Raw genomic sequence first — 22,992 nt, 5'->3', positions numbered from 1 at the left:
TGTCAACCTGGGCTGACGAATTAGGAAATTAAGTCAGAAAATAAAAAGTAAAAAGTGAGAAATGGCACCAAAAAGTGCTTTGGATAATTAGAGGACAGTGTTTAGATCAGCACAGAAGACACAGTTGAGTGTGTGTGTGTGAGACAGAGAGCATGTTCTCATTAGTGATGTTCTCAGGGTTGGGTTTGTGCATTATGAGGGCCCTGTAGCCTGTAATGATGAGGGCTTTGATTAGAGACGCTCCTCTGGCCACCCATGTGTGTCTGGAACTCAGGGGAAGAAGGAAAGAAGCCAAGCAAAGACTGCTGAAGCGGAAAATAATGGCACCATGGACCCAGCCCTTATGGCAGAAGAAGACAATGTGAACTCGAGAACCTTCACTAACTTGGCTCCACAGGACCTAAGAATCTGAACAGAGAGTAACAATGAATTAGTGGTAGGAAACCATAAAATGGTCATTAATTTTTCTTGCAGTTTTCAACTATTTATATGAATGAAAAATTTCAATTTATAATTGTCATTTGTAATGCTTCATGCGCACCGTCTTTGGAGTGTTGCAGTGCATTATGGGATTGTCCGCTCTGTGAAAAATGTACACAATGTTGCTTTAGAACCCAAATTTCTAACGCTAATTGAGACAACGTACTAGGTTTTGCAACAGAGCTGATATGGGTAAGTGAACTCAGTTTAATGAAACCAGATGGTTTGCGGGCAGATGTTATAGATGTTGTTTATTTACATGTCTCCGCATCTGTTTCTCCACAGCTGGCTATAATAATCTGGAGGTGGCGGACTATTTACTTGAGCATGGCGCAGATGTCAATGCGCAGGACAAAGGTGGCCTTATTCCTCTCCACAACGCGGCCTCTTACGGGGTGAGTGCAGCAAGAACTAAACGGAAGAATGTGTCTTCGTGTGACAGGGACGACATACAGACATCTGTTAAGTCAACACATGTCAGGCCTCCGGTGTCGTGTCAGGTGGGGCTGGGAACAGTGTGCTGAGAACCTCACACAGCCACAAACAGATGTAAACGCTGAATAATATGTCTGTGTTTCTGCAAACCAGATGCGGAGCTTTTTTCCTTGTAGAACGAGCTAAGCCTAACCTGAACCCCTTTTGTGTTTCAATATAGCACTTTGTTTTCATTTTTCTGAGGTGTGTGGCTGTATGTAATGCAGTTGTGAATGTTAGGGATGGTAGAGAGTGTTTGCGCGGTGGTTTAGAGGTTTTTGGGTTATGCACTTTTAATGCAGAGCTTCTCTCATGATTTTTTCAGGTGGTTTCACTTCTACTGTTATTCCCAAACAATTTAAGACTGAGATAATTCTGTGTAAAAGCAGCAGTTATGTCAAGGGAGTAGCTAAAAATTGCAGCAGTGCTAACTTGGCGACATTTTTACCTTTGAACTTTTCCAGTAATCGTACGTTTTCACTCTACATAGAAATAATGATCGTTTATATAAGAAATAGTGATTTGATAAATCAGTAGCTAAAATAGCAGCAATGCTATTGGCATCATTTTTAACATATTTTTTTAGCAACAGTTCAGTTGATTTTTAAATAACTAGCTTTTCCAGTAATGTAACTTTTTCAATGTATTTTTAAAAATATGTGAATTGATTGTATTTAAAGCTACAATTCGTAACTGTTTTGGTTTAAATGGTACATAGAAATACAGTAATCAGTACTTATGTAATACACATTAGTGATTTTAATGAATTAGTTGCTAAAAGATAGCAACAATTCTAACTTGGCGACATTTTGGCTTTATTTTTCAGTAACAATTTAGCTGATTTTAAAGTAGCTGCAGCTTTTCCATTAATACATAGAAGTAATGAGTGTTTATATAAAAATAGTGATTTGATAAATTAGTAGCTAAAATAGCAGCAATGCTAATGGCATCATTTTTAACGTCATTTTTTAGGAACAATTCAGCTGATTTTACAGTAGCTGCAGCTTTTCCAGTAATATTATTCACAATATAAAACAATATGAATTAATTAAATGTTGTCAATTGACTGTATTTAAAGCTGCGATTCGTAACGTATTTGGTTAAAATTGTACATAGAAATAATCAGTGTTTATATAATAAGTATTAGTGATTTGATAAATTTATTAGCAAAAAACATTTTTTGCTTTATTTTGTAGTAACAATTCAGCTGATTTGAAAATTATTGTAGCTTTCCAGTAATGTTACTTTTTCACAATATTTTCAATTTATTAAATTATGTAAATTGACAGTATTTAAAGCTACAATGCGTAACTTTTAATAATAATAAGTGTTAATATAATAAATAGTACTGATTTGATGTTGCTAAAAATAGCAACAATGATAACTTAGCGACAGTTTAGCTTTATTTTTCAGTAACAATTCAGCTGATTTTAAAATAACTGCAGCCTTTCCAGTAATGTTACTATTTCACAATATAAAACAATATAAATAATTTATTAAATTATGTAAATTGAGCTGCAATTCATAACTTTTGGGGTTAAAAAGGTACATAGAAATAATTTGTGATCGTATAATAATTTTTGAGCAGCTACGATTTTGAAGGAATCCCTTTTGACTTCAACCCACATATGTAAAGTAAGCTGCAGTTGTATGTTTTAAGCCAAAATTTTTACTCCTTGATTAGCTTCAGTGTAGGTAGCTGCTTTTTGTTAGTAACTGCTGCTTTTTCAAAAAAGAAAATGCTTCACTAACTAGCTGAAACATAGTTATTTTAAGATATAAACTATCTTTCCCAACACTGGCCAGGTGTAATCCACACAGCACAAAATCTGCTAATACAGGAGTCATTTGAGGGAATGCATCTCAAGTGATGGTAGTTGGTAGATGATTGCTGTAGGTATTTATCCGTGTCTGCCCTCCGGAGGTCTACAGTGATGTGATTAGACCGTGCAGATGGAGAAGAGCAGATTGCTGTTACATAAACACGCTGGATCAGAACCAAATTTATTGGCCGGGCCTTGGCCCTCAGCCACAGTGTAGATACACCACTGTTGCCATCCAAGAAACAGAACCTCTTCTGCTCGAGCTGGTAGCTTCTGATTGGCCGCAGCGGAGGTGGCCCGTGCTTTGCTTATTGGCTGAAGGAGGGCCGGCTGGCAGCCGGCCGACGCTGGCTGACCTTGAGCGTGCCTCCCTCTGTTCATACTCAGCCTGTTTGTGTAGAGGCTGTCAGTGTTCGGCAAACACAGGAAGATGATGGCAGTTCCATACAGCCGCTGCTGATGATGGGGCGGGAGGGGCACAGTTTAGGACAGATCTGCCACACACGCTGAACCCTGGAGCTCAAAACCTCTCCAGCACAAGCGAAGCGATGATGGTATTAAATTTCTGCCGGCATAAATTGAAAAGATTAGTTTATTAGTTTTGCCCTTCCACTGTTTTTTCACGTAATGATTTTAAACAACAATCGATCATCTGCAGTCCAAAAACCAGTCGAGTGAGCTCCTAAACCGAAGCTTTAATAAAACAAAGCTGTTGTTGGAAAAGCTCTTTTAATTAACAGCCAGCCTGTGAAGATTTTGGGTTGAATGTTAAAACAACATTCATTTTGTTTGTGGTAAGTTGATGTTTCTTTCTCTCAGCATGTAGATATCGCCGCCCTGCTGATCAAATACAACACTTGTGTAAATGCCACCGATAAATGGGCGTTCACGCCGCTTCACGAGGCTGCGCAGAAGGGCCGCACACAGCTATGCGCTTTACTGCTGGCACACGGGGCCGACCCCACCATGAAGAACCAGGAGGGCCAGACACCGCTGGACTTGGCCACGGTAAGCTTCGTATTTTGTTTTTATTTTCATAGAAACATACAGTAGAGGCCTAAAGTGATGGCAAACATCATCTTTGCTCGATTCAAATATTTTATTAAAGATGGATTAAAAATGTATGTTGCATTAGTGTGTTAAGCTACAAAAGAATAGAATGACTACAAAATAAACAATTGGATCAACAAGTATTGATAGCAGATATAATTGTAGTCAATGTATGTATTCTTTTTTTTGTATTAAAATAAAACCCGTATTACCTGGTACACTGTTGGACAAAAAAATTGTCAAATAAATACCTTAAAGGGGTCATATGACACGGCAATATTATCGTTTGTTTTAGATGTAATGCAATGTGTATACGCGATTCAAGGTTAAAAACGCTGTATTTTCCACATACCGTGCATGTTTGTATCTCCTCTTTGCCTCAACTCTCTGAAACGCACAGATTTTTATCAAAGCTCATGGCTCTGAAAAGCGAGGTGTGCTATGATTGGCCAGTTAACCAGTGCGTAGTGATTGGTCGAATACTGCAAGTGTGTGACGGAAATGTAACGCCTCTTACCATATTTGGAACATCAGGTTCCAAAGCAATTGTACTGACAGGTACGCCCACCTTACTTGCGTATACATTTGGTCTTAGTCAAATCATACCACGAACTGACATAGATTTGTGGGGGTGTGGTTACACGAGGAGTTTCAGGCAGGTCTGGGTGAGCATTGGCTTTCAGATAGAATGCATCTTTTGTTCTGACACTTTCATTTTTGCAATTTTACGTGTCTAATACATGCATGGGCAACTTATAACATACCAAAGACACAGAAAAACACGTATTCACACCATATAACCCCTTTAAAGGTTTAGAATATCACATAAATATTCCATCCCTGGCATCACTTTTGGCCACTTCTGTATTTATTCCATTCTTTATATCAACGGTTTTAGTTGGGCTCAGTGAAAACTCCAGCTTTCGGAGAAAAGCCTTTTTAACCACAGTTTTACAGGCATTCAGCCATATGTTAACTGCATATCTCTGGTGAGCTTTTCAAATAGGTTTGTCACAAGTTCGCACCTTAAACAATTCTGTGATACATTTAATGCGTGTCATTTAAGTACCAAGCGTGATTGAAACGGATGTGTTACGGATCAATTTAAATCTATTTCAGATCTGAAACCAACCTATGAAAATGGTTTACGCTACTGGACTGTTTATTCTCGCTCCAGTGCCTCTGGTTTAAGGTCTCGTATGGTTCTGGTGCCATAGACCATCTTGAGAAATTGGAACATTTATCTTCTAAACACATGAGCTGAGCTGTTTAAGACCACATCCCCTGTGTTTAAACTCGGGCAAAGCGAATGGTAAATCTTGTGTGACCTTTAGTAATTGGGCTCCGGCGGCCGAGCACATGCCAGGTGCTAATGACACAGCTGTTCTTAGCTTTTATTGTCCACTTTTAGGCTAAGAAGCCAAACTGCAGAAGTGCCACAAGACTCACCATTTTATTCGAGGGATCATTTCGATTTTCTGATTCTGAAATGAAACTTACATGAGAAATGATCAGATTGCATCTAAATATGTTTTTCTTTATGCACGCACTCTGTTCATTTTTTCTTGAATCTCTAGGCTGATGATATCCGGGCACTGCTTGTTGATGCCATGCCACCTGAAGCTCTGCCCAGCTGTTTCAAGCCTCAGGCTACAGTTGTCAGTGCCTCTGTCATATCTCCAGCCTCTACGCCCTCCTGCCTATCCGCCGCCAGCAGTATAGACAATCTGGCCGGGCCCCTGGCAGAGCTGACTGTACCTGGAGCCTCAGGCCCTGCTGATGGAGCCACTGGATCAGAGAGGAGAGAGGGAGAAAGTGAGTAGATGCAAAACATGTATTTTTAATAGTCAAATTGTGTCAGACGTATACTAAAGGTAGGGCTGCACGATCATTTATCGCGATACCACTAAATCCTATTGTAATCGAGCTGGCTGCGATATGCAATGTGTCGATATTTTTTTAATGCGTAGCTTGTCCGTGAAGCACTGCTCTGGGATCAGTAGGAAATGCTGCTCGATCTAAAAGCAGTGCGAGTTTGAGTCGCTTATAACGTGCATTTAAAAAAGCAACACCCGTCAAACACGATTATTATAAATATACTTTATCATCATAAAAATACCTGATGAGGCTTGAGTAACAGTGATAAAAAAATGTCCATTTCCTAGATTCTAGAATGTGTTATGGTCTTCTTCTGCAGTGCGTATTTGGAGTTTCCGCACGAGAGCGCCCTCTGGCTTTCGGATGCAGCAGCATTTTCCTGTACTTCACTCACAAGCTGTGCATAAATCATGTGATATTTATCGTCGGTTTATCATGACAGCCCTAACTAAAGGGTTAGTAAGAAAGAAAAGACCAAATAATAATAATAATAATAAAGACAAAATAGTTTATACAGATCATCATTCAACATCCATCAAGATCATCAGATCCTTAAGTGTACATCCATTTGGATCTTGATGTATTGTGTTGCATTCTTTTGAAATAGTTGTTCATGAGTCCCTCTGAACTAGGTTTGAATGTCGAATAGCCACTGTGCAGAAGAGTTGAATTGGCAAGAACCTACAGGATCGTTTTTCAATAACAGGAAGCAAATTCACTGCTAAACACACAAACAATACAAAGAACCAAGGGGTTGTTGACCAGTTATAAATATATATGTAAATATCTGTCATGTGAAATGGCTTATTCAGGGCAGTACTTAAAAAAATGCAATATTTATGATCCTGGTGTTTTTTTTTACTATTTCCCCAACGTTTAATGGATACTTCACCCAAAAATGAAAGTTCTGACATCATTTACTCACCTTCGAGTTGTTCCACATCTGTATAAATTTCTTTGTTCTGATGAACACAGAGAAAGATATTTGGAAGAATGCTTGTAACCAAACAGTTCTTGACTCCCATAGTAGGGAAAATTACTTTATCATTTTGAAGAATGTAGGACAGCAAACAGTTCTGGTGCACTTTTGACTACCATTGTATTTTTCCTACTATGGGAGTCAATGGGGGGCCAAATCTGTCTGGTTATAAGCATTCTTCCAAATATCTTTCTCTGTGTTTATCAGAAGAAAGACATTTATACAGATTGAACAACTCGAAGGTGAGTAAATGATGACAGAATTGTCATTTTTGGGTGAAGTATCCCTTTAATGGAATTTTCCATAATTTATAAGAGGCTTCCCAGCCATTGACAGAATTTTCGGCAATTTGTATTCTCAGTATTATACAGTAGAGGGCGCTGTTGCTCATCTTCTGAAAGAATACCACATCTACGGATCCGAAAATTGCATACTGTATGTTTTAGTCATCATTCCAAATTCAATGTGGACAAAGTTTGACAAAAACGTAATTTTCTCAGCCTTTTGTTTAAAATATAATTTAAAGAAAAATACTTGCATATGAGAGGTGATAAAAATGAAGATAGAAGATATTATTAAATCGAGGTTCTGATCTTTCATTTGATATATTGTATTTTCATACATTCATAAAAGAAAATATTCTGGCCATTAAAGATAATGGAAATGATTAAAAATGACAGCACTGAAAGGCAACGCTGGTGGGGAAAGAGTTAAACATATGTGACCCCGTCTGTAAAAACCAGGCTGAAGTTTTCAAATCTAATTCTGAGAAAAAGTTTGATTTCCACTATTAATTACACTCTGATTTCAATCTTTGACATGGTCTTACTCGGTCAATATTAAAGATATGAATGTTATATTTTCACAGAATATTCTTACAAAAATACTTCAGCTGGGTTTTCACAGGCTTGGGTCACGTATGTTTAAGTAGCCCTTGTAAAATACGCAACAAATGCAAAGTGTAAAAAATAGTTAGGATTAAATTGTTTTCCTTGTAATGTTTGTCTTTCTAGTTGCAATTCTGGACATGAACATCAGTCAGTTTCTCAAGAGCTTGTGTTTGGAGCACATGCGGGATATTTTCGAGCGAGAACAGGTAATGTCCGTTCCTTCATTTCAAATAAACGCTGAATCACACTGCCAACTCGCATCAGCCCCACCGTTCTTTCCTGAAGAAAAACTCCTTCCCTTCAAAGTTATGGAAATGCGATGACGTCTATGGCCTTGAAATGATTTCCCTTCATTACATTCTGTCAGCGCCTCGGATTTATCGTTTCCTTCCGACCCCTCCCACAGCCGAGCCCTGTGAGATTACTGGCCATCTTTATGGGTTTGAGAGAGATGTCGGGTGACGGGGCCGACCTTTCTGCCCCTTCTTTTGATTAATACAGTCCTGCCACACTCTCTCTCACACTGAGCTCAAGATTCTGTTGTTCCTCCGGCCCTTCTGCTTCTCAGCTACGACTGGATAAGGCCGAGCCGTGGGACTCCATCGGCACGCTGTGCCAGAGCCGGCGCTCATTTGCACATAGATGAACAGAAATGGTCTCGGCGGCCACCAGCTGGGAAGAGCCGTGGATGTGTGGGGCTGAAATCAGCTCTGATTGTGGATGTAGCGAGACGCAGAGATCTGTCTCAGACTGACTCGCTCGCTCATTTGCGTTGCCTGAGGGAGATGAAGCGTGAGGTGGTAACAGTTAAATGTCATTTTTGGGAGAAGGAGTGGAAATGAGATGGAGGACACGGGTTTCTCACGCACGCACGCACGCGTCTGCTGTCGTCATTAGATGCGTCCGATTTAAGCTTCCAACTCATTTTTATAGCCGTCAACAGTAAATATTTGCGTGGAGTACGTGTGCTGCATCTTTACTTGCCTTTGAACTTTACTCAACAAACTTTGCCACAAATGTAGGTCTGCCACTGGAAAAAGTCGTGTAATATAACGCAATTAAGCATATAATGACTTAACACACTGTTATGATGAATATTTTTCTGTTGTACGTGTGCTGAATTTCTCAGTGATTTTCCAGTGAACTTTGGCCACTCGTGGTAAACTTTGCAGAGAGAAATGAAGGAGATCTTTCCCACTGTGGTGATGGTGTCCTCGTGGCCGTAATGATCCGTCCTGCGGGCCCATTGATTTGAGAGTACTGTGTTTCATGAGAGAGAGGGACCGCAGTAAGGCTTAATAGTCTTTGACAGACCTATCACAGAGGTGATGGATTGCCAATAAGTGGGCCATTGAAAATAGGAGTGTGAGAGTTTGAGATTATACAGGCTGACAGGGTGATGCACTAGACTTGGTGTTTTATTCGCTTCCATTATTATGAATGTTAATGCAGGAGAGAGGAAACGCAGGGATATGCGTGGAAGTTTAACAATGATAAAAGCAAAATAAACCTGACCGTATAAAATGTGGTTAGTAGTATTATATTTGAAAAAGTTTGTTGGATATGCAAAAGTTTGATTTGGTGCCGAGCTGTTATTTATCCGTTCATTAAACGCAAAAGTTTAAGATGAAAAAAGATGACTGACTACTGCTGAGGTTTACTTTTTGTGTTATAGTAAAGCTGCAGGCTGTAACTTTTGCTTCTCGGTCGCCATCTCTGAAACATAATAATGCAGGTTACATTATGTACATATCTTTAAAGGTCCAGTGTATGAAATATAGTTTGCATCTAGTGGTGAGGTTGCGAATTGCAACCAACGGTTCACTCCACCCCTCCCTTTCGAAGCACTACGGTGGCTGACACAGAACTAAGACGTCCCGTTTTCACTTCTTTGCCGAAGGAGATAATGTATTTACGAAACATGTTCTATAGGTAAGTTTGTCTGTTTATGGCTATTGTGAGGTAATAAAAACATAACGCTTTATTATGTAAGCAGACCTGCCAACCTGTAGGCATTTTGCGTAGCAGGTGGGCATTTTGACCTCAAGGTACGCTGGTACGATTTGTCACTCTAAATTACGCAAAACCCTGGTGACGCCTCTGCCGGGCGCAGTACTCAAAACAAGCAACGTAGAAAAGAAGAATATGTCCAATCATAGCACTGGGTTCATCCACCAAATAGAAAGCGGGGATGATTGACAAGTCGTATGGCCTATCAATAACAGGAGTCTGCAAATCGACGGAACCACAAAATCCCGCGTGATCCCCATCCACACACACGTTCTGACGAATTTTTAAACGAAGAGTCAAGACGTCTGACCCCTAAGGTAAACGGGTCGGGGCGGATGTGGAAAGTTGAAATAGGTTAATCCTATGAAGGCCGATGGTCTCGCTGGCTCCTTTCATAACGTGCACTTGACCGCAAGATGCGCTAACATTACTTCTGATTTGTAAATGAGCGCTTGCGAAAAGTTACCATGATTTTACCATGTACCATAGGCGCCGATTCCGCTTGTGGATTCTCACGCTCAATACTATCAAACTATCACCCACTATTTAACAGGAATAGCGTAAAGGTGTGTTTGTTCAGACCTGCTAAACTTTGGAGAATACAGTAAAAACCTGTGTTCTGTCCCTTTGGCTGATGGTCCTCCCCAAAAAAATTTCCAAGGTTGGCAGGTCTGTGTAAGGGTTTATACACCTCTGAAGACATAGTTATGTATATTATATTGAATTTCTGTCTATAGATCCTCCAAAAAATGACACACTGGACCATTAAAGGGACAGTTCACCTAAAAATACAAATTCTGTCATCTTTCGACAAAAGACGATGTCTATACAATGGAAGTCAACGGGGGTCCAAGGTTGTTTGTTACCAACATTCTTCAAAATATCCTCAAATATATATTTTTTCAAATAGAGTCAAAATTTGTGTTCTGCATAAGAAAGTCACACATTTTTCATTTTGGCGAACTACATTTTTTTGTTTATAGTACCATGAACAGTTGTGTATTAAAAACACCAACATGTATCGGCCCTAACAGGCCTTCATCTGGGTTGCCAGTTGTCCTACATAAAGCCATGGTTCTGACCGAAACCAGTAAGAAATCCACCGCTGTGAGACACTTTCTGGCCCATACGGCTCCCTGCCTGGCAGTCTAGCATCCGTTAACCACCATCTGCACGTTTGCTTTTGTGTGCATGTTCTGTGTAGGAGGCACATTCAGATAGGCCCAGCAATAATGATCCTGTGTGTTCATGAGTCACACGCCATAATAGCCATCCAAACCTCCTGCAGTCTACTAAGTTTATCTTCTCAGTAGGAGGAAGATCCACATAACAACAAGCCGAGAAAATAAAATTGGGCTGTCGGCTGCTTTTGCAGCAGAACTGATCCTAAATCAGCCTTGAAATTATTCAATTTTCATCTCATTTTTCATTGGAACCTCAAAGTGGTGCCCTTGTTCTCTGATCTGACTCATCTTGCTTTGATTGTTATCAGGTGTTGTGATTGGTTGTGCCTGCAGACCTTCCTTTATTCTGATTGGTGTTCACTTGTTGTATTAGATCACCCTGGATGTGCTGGCTGATATGGGACACGAGGAGCTCAAGGAGATCGGGATCAATGCGTACGGGCACAGACACAAACTTATCAAAGGCATTGAGAGGCTGCTGGGCGGTCAACAAGGTGGGTTCAGTGATGTCTAACCCAAATCTGTTTGTAGTTGAGCAAATCATAGCACATTACATGATCTTCGTTTTATTTCTTAATGGGATTTTTTACAGGTGCCAACCCATACCTGACATTCCACTGTGCAAGTCACGGCACGGTGCTGATCGACTTGGCCACTGATGATAAAGAATTTCAGTCCGTAGAAGAGGAAGTGAGTAGGCACCAATACTAAGATGTATTTCCTTTGAAAACGGGATGTGCAGCGTTGGAAATTTGTCGTGTTTATATTGGATATATTGTACTTGGTGTGTAAACTGAAACTGAGCTTTAATTAAAAATCAAATTAAAAATAAACATTACAGCTTACTGATCCAAGGCCCAGGAGAATGGCTGCAAAACATTACTACATGAGAGGATCAGCACATATTTTAAATATAACAGATGGTTAAAAATCGAATTTTGGTTCCAAAATGTTTTTATTGTGTTAGTTAGCTGCATTTTTTGAGTTATTATGGCTTAAATCGAAACACAAACCAACTGCAGTTTAATTGATATTAATTGTAATGCACAATAAAAAGCATGATTTTTGAAAATGTTTAAATCTCATTTTGGAACCAAACTCTTCAAATATATTTGCTTTATTTTTTGTTTTTATGCATTTTTTGTGTGGTCAAATTTTAGCTTTTGGAAAATATTTATCTTAAATACCATAAATAACAAAATGCTAGAAAATAAATGCTTTAAAAGTTTAGTGCTTTTTGCATTTTGTATCATACGCCTCATATTTTGATGGTTTATTATGCAAATATTGTCATCAAATATCAGACATCACTTCTGGCCACTAGTGTATAATATAACACTTTTGTTTTCCAGCTGCAAAGTACGATCAGAGAGCACAGGGATGGTGGTAATGCTGGAGGGGTTTTCAGCAGGTACAACATCCTAAAAGTGAGTGTATTTGACATAATCCCATTTTTAAATTTATACATCAGTAATGATAATGCTTTCGTTTTTAAATGAATTAATGCCAAACTACAGTTATTAGTGTTGCTTAAGTGTCCAAATTGTCCTTTCAGATTCAAAAGGTGGTGAACAAGAAATTAAGGGAAAGATACACACACAGACAGAAGGAGATCGCAGACGAGAACCACAACCACCACAACGAGCGCATGCTCTTTCACGGTACTGTCATAAGATAAATGACCTGTCATGAGTGTCATGACATATTATACATATAACAATATATTTCTATATTATTGTATATTATTTTTTTTTTTTTATCATCTGTGTTCTGTCCTGTTGCTGTCTTTCTGTTGCACTGTGGAGCTTCTGTCACTATAACAAATTCTTCGTATGTGGAATCATACTTGGCCAATAAAGCTCATTCTATTCTATTCTATTCTATTCTATTCTATGAGTGCTATCTGTGAAAGTTCAAACTACAGTGAAGCATTTTTTAACATTTCGATTAGAAAGCTTTTTTATGCACTCGAGTCCGAGTTTAACCGGTTTTTACATTATCATTTTCCTTTTCTCTCTTATCTACAGGGTCACCATTCATCAATGCCATCATCCACAAAGGCTTTGATGAGAGGCATGCTTATATAGGGGGAATGTTCGGGGCTGGGATCTACTTCGCAGAAAATTCCTCAAAAAGCAACCAGTATGTCTACGGCATCGGAGGAGGGACGGGTTGCCCGGCACATAAAGACCGGTCCTGTTATATCTGTCACAGGTATATTTAACATCTGATTTTACCTTTTAAATATATTTGGGTGTGCCATGCTGTCTTTGTCTGTGGGCTTGGACTTACACTGACACCTAGTGGCGAGGGTGCAGCATCACACATGACCTTAATTTATTAATTACGTTTATTTAGCATCCAATAACAGAGGGCTCTGCTAGTCATGTGAACATATGTTGGTCCTCAAGGCAACCTGCCCCATGTGAAATAAAACCACTATTTTTAGGCCACATATGACTGGAGACTTCCTATTGTGTGACCATGCATCATTACAAACAAATAAATATGTGTCATTTTCATATAATGAGGGAAAATAACAAATTGCACCGTTTGGTGGCTTTACAAATAATCCCTTATTGGATAAAATAGCACATAGTCTGTATGACCAGCTGAGGGCGCTGTGTGTCCTATAATGTGCCTTGTGTTGTGTTTGCAGGCACATGTTGTTCTGTCGGGTGACTCTGGGTAAATCCTTCTTGCAGTTCAGTGCCATGAAAATGGCCCACGCCCCTCCGGGTCACCATTCCGTCATCGGTCGACCAAGCGTCAATGGCTTAGCCTATGCCGAATATGTCATCTACAGAGGGGAACAGGTGAGAGAGCTTGTAGATATTTAACTACAAAACAACTCAATGTAGTTGAAACCCAGGATGTGCTATTTTATTTTATTTTATTTGTATAAACTACTGAAATTCTTCTGTATTGTTAACCCTTATTGTACGTAGATATTTTATTCATATTCAACATTGTGCGTTTTCGCAGGCCTACCCAGAGTACCTCATCACATACCAGATCATCAAGCCAGAAAGCACACCTCCATCCCCAGCAGCAGAGCAGCAGAAATCCTGAACATCAGCAGGGCCCATGAAGACCACTCAGACTGTTTCCTAAACATTTCATACACACGCTTCAGACATCTGCCCACTTCCTCTGCCCTGTCAGGATAAAAGGATTCATACTTACCCATAATCCTCTGCGCTGCCTCTTTTATTTGGCGTTTCTTTTCCCATGAGTGTTTACAAGAAAGAGTTGCCTTGGTCAGCTGTGTTCTGACTCTCTGTAGTCTTTTTCAAGTCAGGATATCAGTCCCACACTGTTTCAGGGCTAACAGGAAGGAGAGAAATATTTCTTTTGAGCTTCGTGACAGACAACAAGTGACCTCTTTCCCATCATTATGCTCAATTTAACACTGTTTAACAAGCATTACAATTTATTATGCTTCCTTTATTTGAAATTGTTTCACTATTACTGTGATTTGTTGTTTTATTATTTTCCACAATGTAAGTCACACTAAGAAAATGGACCACGTCTCGTTTATACTTCAAAGGGGCCCGATATCTTATTCACGGCTCTTTTCTCGTCATTTTTCTTCATGCATTGTTACATTAAAAGCCTTAGAGGGTTTTTGAGAGCAAACCGAATGTTAATTCGGAGACCAGTACTGAAAGGCCTTTGACAGCAAAATAGAAAAAACGTACATGCTCGGTACTCATGTTTTTACATTTCTTTGCACAGGAATACTATTCAGAATGTTTCATTTAATTGCCATAGCCCAATCAGAAAATCCATTTTTAAGAATTTGCACTTTTAAGCAGGACTTAAGTTATTCAAAATCATTTTAAAATGATGTAGGAAAACATGTCCAGTAATGTACAGGTTGTGTAATGGACAATGCCTTTGTATAGCTTTTAATGTTGTTTACTGATGCAGAGTGGGTTTAATAGTACTGTAAAGGAAGTGGGAATTATTTCTTTCCTTCTATATTTTCGGATAATCCTTGACTAAGTGACTTTGGTCTCACTATGTTTTAGATCACAACCACCTGAATTCCTAAATCTTCATTCCAGTACAGTTGCTCTCGTGCCAGAGAAACGCCTTTTTTCAGAGGATCTCTGGAACATTTTTCCTGCTACACACTACTGATATATCAGCATATTCACATTCATGTTACAGAATGATATGAAGGACATGTTGTTTGGACGTGGCTCTACCTCTGGAAGTCTCTGCTCTCGAGGAGTTCATTAGACTTTCATAAGATTAGCTGGTTTGATTGACTTTGCTCAGGTGGGGTTTGTGGTTCTGTATCTGCTTTACTTCAGGCCATCGGTGTTCAAACCGGATTGAGAGACTCAGACATTTTCTCCTCTCGGTATGAGCAAAGACTTCAACTGCACAGGAGAGAAACTTTCATTTCCAACACGATTTCTCAGTTCTCGGAGTTGTGTTTTTACTTTTCATTTTCCTGTGAACTTCAATCAGATCTAAAACAGCTTTACCAGAGAGATCTGTGGACTAATCGAACACTCCTCAATCATGTAAAACAGTCTTAATAAAGTACATGTCATAAATACTGTCTGCTATCTCTTTTTCACACTTGCTGATGTATTTGAATAGTTTATATTCATTCTTTTTTTTTACATTTCAGTTGCATCTTCGGAGAGATGTAATTGTGCTTTACTCTTTGAACGGGTTTAGCAAGTCATTTATAAAAATGATTGTTTATAAATATTTTGTTTTATAAACAAACAAGGTGAAATTGATTCACATGTGCAACATTAGGCTTTCAAACAGTTAGAGGCCAATTGAGATTTAGTTTTAAGCCACGTTTAGTGGGAAAATTGGTTCTATTTCATTTTGTTTTCAACCATGTTTCCACGATTTATCGACGGGTTCCTCAGACGCACACACCTGGCCTGAAGTTCTTCCGGTCTGTGTTTGTTTGTAATAGCAATTTATTTTAATTTGATTAATTTACTGTATATTTATTGTATTAAATTACATTAAAACTACTCGACCGTTATTAATTCTTTGCGACGGGGCCGTTGAAACCATGGTTGAAACTGTCTAGGCCAGTGGTTCGCAACAGGGGGGCCTCAAGATGAGCAATATTTAAAAATTTGGCAAAATTAGCAATGCACTATGTTAAAAACTAAAAACAATTCTTATTATTTGGCTATTTTTATAGTTAAATGTTTTTACCGTTAATATTAAGCTCTTAAATATTTTATTGGGTCGAAATTTTGAGGTTTTGTGAGTAGGAGGGGGCCTTTGAATATTGTTGAATACAATGGGGGGGGGGGCCTTGGAGTCAAAAAGGTTGAGAACCCCTGGTCTAGGCTATGTAATATTTCCCAAAAGGCTTCTTCAATACCAAAGTACACGCTAGGGGGCACTGTTGCTCTGTAAAGTCTCGAGTCTTCTAAATTGATCCTGCCACTATTAGTCAAGCATAATCTTAATTCTCTTTCCCTGCACAATGGAAGCCATTTCTTGCCTATCTTTCCTTCAAATAATGAGATGGTTTATGTGCCATTAATCCCTCAGAATAATTGCCCTATTACTTACAAGCCGATTGCTGTAAAGCAAAAAGCAATTTATGATTAAAGCACACGCCACGCTTTCATCAAAGAACACTTTTATATTTAACAATGACAATCATGAGATAAATTAAATTTACATATAATACAACAGAACAGGGAGGAAAATCATAACCCTCTGAATGACATTGCTGTGAGCCATTGGACAATAACGTTTCACAAGTACAGTAGAAAGTATTGCATTCAAGAGTGATTGTTGACAAGTCATGTCATAGGCCTATCCAAAAAACTAAAACTGAACAATGGAAACATTTACAGCTCAGTCACAACTTCATCTCCGGTGAGGTGCAAAAGAAACCTCAAATCACTTAAAAGTGCTCTATAAAAGGTGCCCATTGTCTTATAAAAAAACAAAGAACCGGGGCTCACGTACACATTGTAAATATTCAAGCGAAAGCCATCTGCAGTATCGACTCCTCAAGGCAAGAATATTTCCTTACAGAGCAGTTCCCAATGATATTATCAATAAAGGATACTAAAACTCAAATGGACTTGGTTTTTCAATCGACTAAACTTCCAGTGTATAAAATTTCAGTGTATGAGCCCTTCATGGTAATCTGGGCATTTTGCTAACTGAATCATGTCAGATCAAAACAGTTATTAGTGGTCACAAGTGGTGCCTTCAAATGTCTGTGTGCCTTTCTCAAGACCTCAGAGCATCATCCTAATACATAAATAATCTATAAATGACAACATTCTAAGTGGAAGATCACCACAGTCATTATTGGTAAGGCATACAGCAGAAATAATGAATGAGATCTCCTCGGTACAAATTGGCAAACGTCAAAATCAGAATTTTTAAGTCACCATCATACAACTAACAAACCATACAGTGCTTTGGTGGCGACCGGGATGAAGGACAATTAGGTTATTGCTCTAATTTGTGAGAAAAACAGATTGCGGACTTTGTATTGCAGATCGAAACATTTTGTCCCAAAGATCAGTCCGCCTTGTGTTTTTTTTTTCTAAAGGAACATGATGGAGATGACATCTGTAAAATGTCCTGTACCTTCTTTGTAGAAGGCACTGACAAATGCAAACCCAACTGATTGAAAAGACATTTTCTGCTACAACAGCAAACCTCTGAGCTCTCTATCGAAGAACTTCAGTCATTCCTCTCAAGGCCAGAGGAGAGCGAGAGAAAGAGAGAGAGAGGCAGGAAGAAAGTGATACAGTACATGGGAAGTCCAGACAAAGTGTGATGCACCTGTCAGGGTTGAAACCTGCCGGCCAGTCACAGAGCAGACTATTGGAAGTAAACCACAGGAAATGAAGGAGATGAACTGTCCTCACAGGATATTATGATTTCATTCGTGGGTTTGTTTGATGTTAGATAAAGTCACCGGCGACATGAACGTCCCCCGGGTTGCGTTTGTCAAATAAAGTTTGCATGATTGTGCCAAATGAAGGACGCCAACATCCCCTCAAAATTCTTCTGGTAGACAAGGTCTCAACAAACCCCTCCTGTTGTGCAAGTGCAGTCTTTGGAGGACCCTTCTCAGGAAGGGACGGCGCCAAGTATCAGCAGCTCGGCGAGGTTGTGATCGGACTCTGTAGGTACGTCAGACTGCTGGGCTGGGAGTGCGTCACTACCGACACAGGGAAGCTGAAGATGAAGGGTGATGTGGGGGTGGAGGAAGACTTGGGGCCGAGCGTGGCGGAAGGACTGGCGGCTTCTACAGAACAGGAAGTGGCCAGCACCTGAGACTCAAACTGCAGCAGCTGACCCATGAAACTAAAGTTTGGAGAGATGATGCTTCGTCTCTGTTTAACAAACTCGAAGGCCTCTTCCAGACGCACTCGCTTCTTCTTCATCAGGTAGGCCAGGCAGATAGTGGCCGACCGCGAGATGCCGGCCTGACAGTGCACCAGAACGCGCCCGTTGGAATCCTTGACGGAGTCTGAGGAGAGAGCAGAGAGTTTGTTAAGTGTGAAGCACAGACATGAGTCATCTTCACTGCATACACAAGAGATTGTAGAGATTCACAAGTCAATAACTGTACATATAAAAATATGAATAAAATTGTATTTTCAATCAGTGTAAAAATGACTTGTGAACAACTACAGCCAACTAAAACTAATCTGAAATTAAATAAATTAATAATACTATTTGGTATAAAAATATATAACAAAAGTATTATATAATAATTATATATATATAACTATATAAACAACTATAGCCAACTAATAAATGAATTAATAAATTGATAAAAATGTATACATAATGATGCTATAGTTTGTATAAAAATATAGAACAATATGATTATATACTTGTATCTATAGAATATATGAAGGAAAAATACTAATAAAATGGCAAATTTGCATAGTCAATGTTAAAAATTATAGCTGTATGAACAACTGTAGCCAACTACGAATAATCTGAAATTGAATAAATGAACAAACAAACAAATAAAAGTATAAACAATAATACTATGATACAACTTATGAACAACTATAGCCAACAAATAATAATCTGAAATGAAATAAATCAATAAAACTAGTCACATTTCCTATATAATAAAACTATACTATATAATAACACTAATATAATCGCCACAAACATTTCTGTTTTACACAACGAGCAATAAACTGGTTTTATTACTCAAAAAAGCAAAGTGACTCACGGCAAAGACAACCATATACAATATCTGTGTTTTACGACCATAAATGGCCTGATAATTAGAATATCGCAATTCTAGAAATAAACAGAAAACTGAGAAATAGCACATTCAAACAGACGACAAACGCTCTGTGACGGCGAAATGGTCTGGGGTGGATTTCACACCATTAAAACCTGTAAATACACACACCCCCCGCCACTACAAGCTGCTAATTAACAAAGAAGCGAGATATTCACGATACAAAGAGAGCAGTCCAGGTAAATCACAACATTACACCTTGCTCTCCACATACATGCCTTTATAGAGTCATGCACATCCAGACCAGATCTAAGGTAACTCCAGTATCAAGGCACCCCTGAATGGAGGATGAGTCAGACTCAAGTCCCTAAGCTCTGCACTCTGACGCATACATACAAGCACATACACACACACCTAGGATGGTGCGATCAAATGCGGTAAGCCTACTTGGGGGCCTTGCTTTAGCGCAGAGGATGCTGAGCTGAAATTGGATATACAGGCTCCCCATCCCCCGCATACAGTCATGGAAACCCTTCTGAGGAAGACCCACCCATACCTCAAACAGAAGCATACATCCTGGATTTAAACGCATTTCATTTGTGTATTCGTGCAGCTCTAACAGCTCTCAAACGTGTAATAAATGTATTTTTGAGAGACTCAAAAATGTTGATGAATGCAAGGTCGTTTGCAGTTGAAAAGAAGCAATAACAAACCAGACTAATTTACACTACACTACAAATGCCTAATGGCTGTGATCCTTCATTCGATCCACATTCACTGAGAAAACCAAACAAACCTATATGTACAGAAAAACAAAGATCATACCAATGAATTCAATGGCTTCGGTGAACCAGGAGCTGATTTCCTCTTTATGGTTGTCTTCTACTGGGATGCACTTGTACTGGTACGCTCCTTCAAAATGGTTGGGACAGTTCGACGATACATTCAGTAGAGCTGAAATGCCCATACCATCTAACATGTCCTTTTTAGATGCATGGAATGCACTGCCCAGAAACAGAAAGGGGAGGATTTCCACAGGGCCACCCTATAATAAAAAACAAGCAGATATGTAATTTATTTTATCATCTCTATATATTGCATTTATAAAAAAATACATGTGGTATCCAAAGCAACTTGGATCTAGCGCATTCAAGATTCACTGGGAATCAAACGCGCAACCTTTGTAATGCTAACGCTGCCCTCACGTGCTCTCGGAAATTCGATAATTCCCACTTCAACCCGGAAGTAACGTCTGGATTTGGTCAAGTTAAAAGTATTTCGTAACATCAATGTTACTTATCATTTAGCATTAAAACAATACAAGTATCTGCTCAAATTAAAAGAGCACCGTTCCATAAATTATTTCCGGGTTGACGTGGGAATTCTCCAATTTCCGAGAGCACTTGAAGGCAGCATTATGAATGTCCATTAAGCTACAGGAACAAACATGCATTTTAAATATGTTTATGACTAGTAGATATTCTTAAAATGTGAACTCATAGCCTATATAAAAAAATCAAACAACCAAAATGCAACGAATTGAATTCGTCCAAATACAAAATGTCAGTCCACTATAAACTGACAGGCTACAACATTGGGTCACATACACTCTTGTTTGCTGTTCAAAGGTCACGCTAGTAACGTCCAGTTTTATTTATTCGGCAAACGCGTATCGATTAGGCACGCTGTTATATAGGGGGCCTGCATAACAAGCTGTAGAGACAGGAACTGATCGATGTGGGAATCAACACTAAAGCGTACTGGAGTGTCTGACTGACACAGTATCGCAGAGAGGAAGGCCTCTAATACTGCAACGTCAACCGGAAAGACAGCAGCGGATGACTGCGGTCAACAGGACGTTTAATGTTACACAATGTTGCCCATTAGCTGACCTCAAAGCATCCGCCGGTAATGTAGTTCGTAATGTAGTTACCTGGTCGTGCTGTGGAGTCGCGCAGGAGGTGCAGCTGGCCCCCACGCTCGATGGAGGGGTGGAGACGGGTAATGTTTTCGTTTTCAAACAGTAATCGGGATACTGTGTGGAAAATCGGTCGTAGCCTCCTGTAAACGAAAGAATAACGAGTTTAATTCATTTGCCCAAATATATAAGTTTTAAAGGTCCTCAGTAGTTTATTTGTGAGATTGTATCGATTTATTTAGGCCAAAGCTTGACGTTGCATGTAAATTAATTTTAAGATATAGCCTAGGCCTAGTCCTTATGAAAATTTTTAAGTAACCATAGATTTTTTATTATTTTTAGTTAAACTAGTAACCACACAGTTCAACCATGATATTTGTAGGCTATTTACACTGTGGGGATAGGCTCAATCAATTCGTCAAGACATGGTTACTACACTTTGACTTCAAAATAATTTTCGCGTTTTCATGAACATCAGCATTATTATTGGTCATAATTGTAAAATCTGACAGGCGTCTTAGAAACCTCAGATAAGGCTTTTAAATTTAGACCACACATTTTATGATTCTCGTTAGCGTAAAGGGACATTTTGAAAACCAAACACAGACGCACTGACAATATGAAATCTTGCCTTTAAACACAATGCAAATCAGGGCCTAATATATACGGGGGAAACAGGCATATTATTGATTTTGCTGAAAAATATGTCTAAAAATAGGAACAGATAAAATGAAGATTCTGGGTGATTCGGAAATTTCACACACAGAGATATGGCAATCTTCATTATATCTCTATCGTTGAGCTAACTTGATGCTCACAGTGAAAACATGAACAACACATATTCCCAACAACACATATGTTAGACTAGAGATCGTACTGTTATTTCCGCGCATTAATCCACACAGTAACACATTAAATGGCGTTGTGTAGTGCAGGTCCTTTACCTTTCAGCAGAAATATTTCTGTCCTAAATATATCCCTACACAAGGCGTTATGCACCAGAGTGATGGTGCTGTCGTCTTTGATAGTGTTTGTATCTGACGTCCGCTCGTCGTACAAGATCACGGCGGAATACAACCCTGATTTCAGACGGGCTCTGACTTCATCGTCACCGGACAGGATTTGGTCCAAACTCACGGAGCCTTTCGCTCGCCTCCGAACTATGGTGTTACACCGAATATTTACAGCACCCCGAATATGAGAGGCGCTGAATGCCAGAAACGACCTGCAGTCCAATACCAGACATATCGCACTGTCGTCCTTCATCAGCCTTTTCAAAACACCGCAATCCATTTCACAAAGTTCATCCATCGTGACCATTTTCCTCTTTCGATGTGGACCGGTCACGGCCAAATGTCGCTTCGCCTTATGCGTACAAAAATAAAACGTCAGATCCAGAGCTGCCTGTGCGCGGTATAATGTTGTGTTCTCCTGAGAGCATTACTACCACAGGCAGTTATCTCTTTCCGTTTTATGAATGGGCTTCAGACGCACGCTCCATATAAGGAACGTTGCGTCACAAAGGAGATGACGTCTTCTAAGCGCTCCATTCATTAACCGCTCGCTGTTCGCGCTTCATTCATAAAGAGTCAGCGATCGATAGTGACCGCCGTCACATTAAAATCACAATTCGGCCATCAGATTTTTCGTGGAAGCCAGGCAGTTTGGGTAAAATAAATGGAATTTAAATATTTGATTCTTTAAAAAGAGTACCTAGATGAAACAAGAAAATGAAATATGACAGAACTATTTAGTTGTGTCATAGCACAAGAGAAATCGCGCGAGCGCATTTCGATTTGTAAAATATATATTATATTGCGTGAGAACGTCTACTCCGTAATTTATTATGCGCGCAACCCAAGCGCGCCCTTCATCAAATACCAGCAAATAACTGCGTCACAATTGAAATCACCAGTCTTCTTCAAATTCTGTTTCTGTTATTTTTATAATACGAAAATATACGAGATGCAAATCAAAAACATTCCTCTGCTCGACTAAGAATTGCCTTGCAATGTGCCTTCTGCTGAGTTAATTATTGCTCTGATTAATAATCATTTGCGCTACGGG

At 39.3% G+C, this 22,992-nt stretch overlaps 2 protein-coding genes across 3 annotated transcripts in view; one reads left to right on the top strand and one right to left on the bottom strand.

Moving 5' to 3' along the window:
• The window catches only part of tnksa (tankyrase, TRF1-interacting ankyrin-related ADP-ribose polymerase a), a 90,442-nt gene extending 75,103 nt beyond the window's left edge, over window positions 1-15,339 (top strand). For both annotated transcript variants that reach the window (XM_057359502.1, XM_057359501.1), the window contains 11 exons: window positions 766-875; window positions 3,597-3,785; window positions 5,405-5,642; window positions 7,698-7,780; window positions 11,142-11,262; window positions 11,361-11,458; window positions 12,121-12,195; window positions 12,324-12,429; window positions 12,796-12,982; window positions 13,428-13,584; window positions 13,754-15,339. In XM_057359502.1, the coding sequence (XP_057215485.1) occupies window positions 766-875; window positions 3,597-3,785; window positions 5,405-5,642; window positions 7,698-7,780; window positions 11,142-11,262; window positions 11,361-11,458; window positions 12,121-12,195; window positions 12,324-12,429; window positions 12,796-12,982; window positions 13,428-13,584; window positions 13,754-13,840 (1,451 nt within the window). In that variant the 3' untranslated portion in view covers window positions 13,841-15,339. The remainder of the gene's footprint in view (window positions 1-765; window positions 876-3,596; window positions 3,786-5,404; window positions 5,643-7,697; window positions 7,781-11,141; window positions 11,263-11,360; window positions 11,459-12,120; window positions 12,196-12,323; window positions 12,430-12,795; window positions 12,983-13,427; window positions 13,585-13,753) is intronic.
• Window positions 15,340-16,404: 1,065 nt separating this feature from the next.
• dusp4 (dual specificity phosphatase 4) lies at window positions 16,405-22,354 on the bottom strand. Its single transcript, XM_057360313.1, has 4 exons — window positions 21,870-22,354; window positions 20,941-21,068; window positions 19,833-20,052; window positions 16,405-18,269 (listed from the first exon to the last, which is right to left on the bottom strand). Exons 1-4 carry the CDS (start codon window positions 22,243-22,245, stop codon window positions 17,890-17,892), a joined length of 1,104 nt encoding a protein of 367 aa, XP_057216296.1. The 5' UTR covers window positions 22,246-22,354; the 3' UTR covers window positions 16,405-17,889.
• Between the last annotated feature and the right edge of the window lie 638 nt (window positions 22,355-22,992).

The sequence above is a fragment of the Triplophysa rosa genome, linkage group LG19, assembly GCF_024868665.1.
Source record: "Triplophysa rosa linkage group LG19, Trosa_1v2, whole genome shotgun sequence".
Lineage (NCBI taxonomy): Eukaryota > Metazoa > Chordata > Actinopteri > Cypriniformes > Nemacheilidae > Triplophysa > Triplophysa rosa.
Note: the sequence above shows the minus strand (reverse complement) of the source record. Positions and strands in the feature narration are given on the sequence as shown.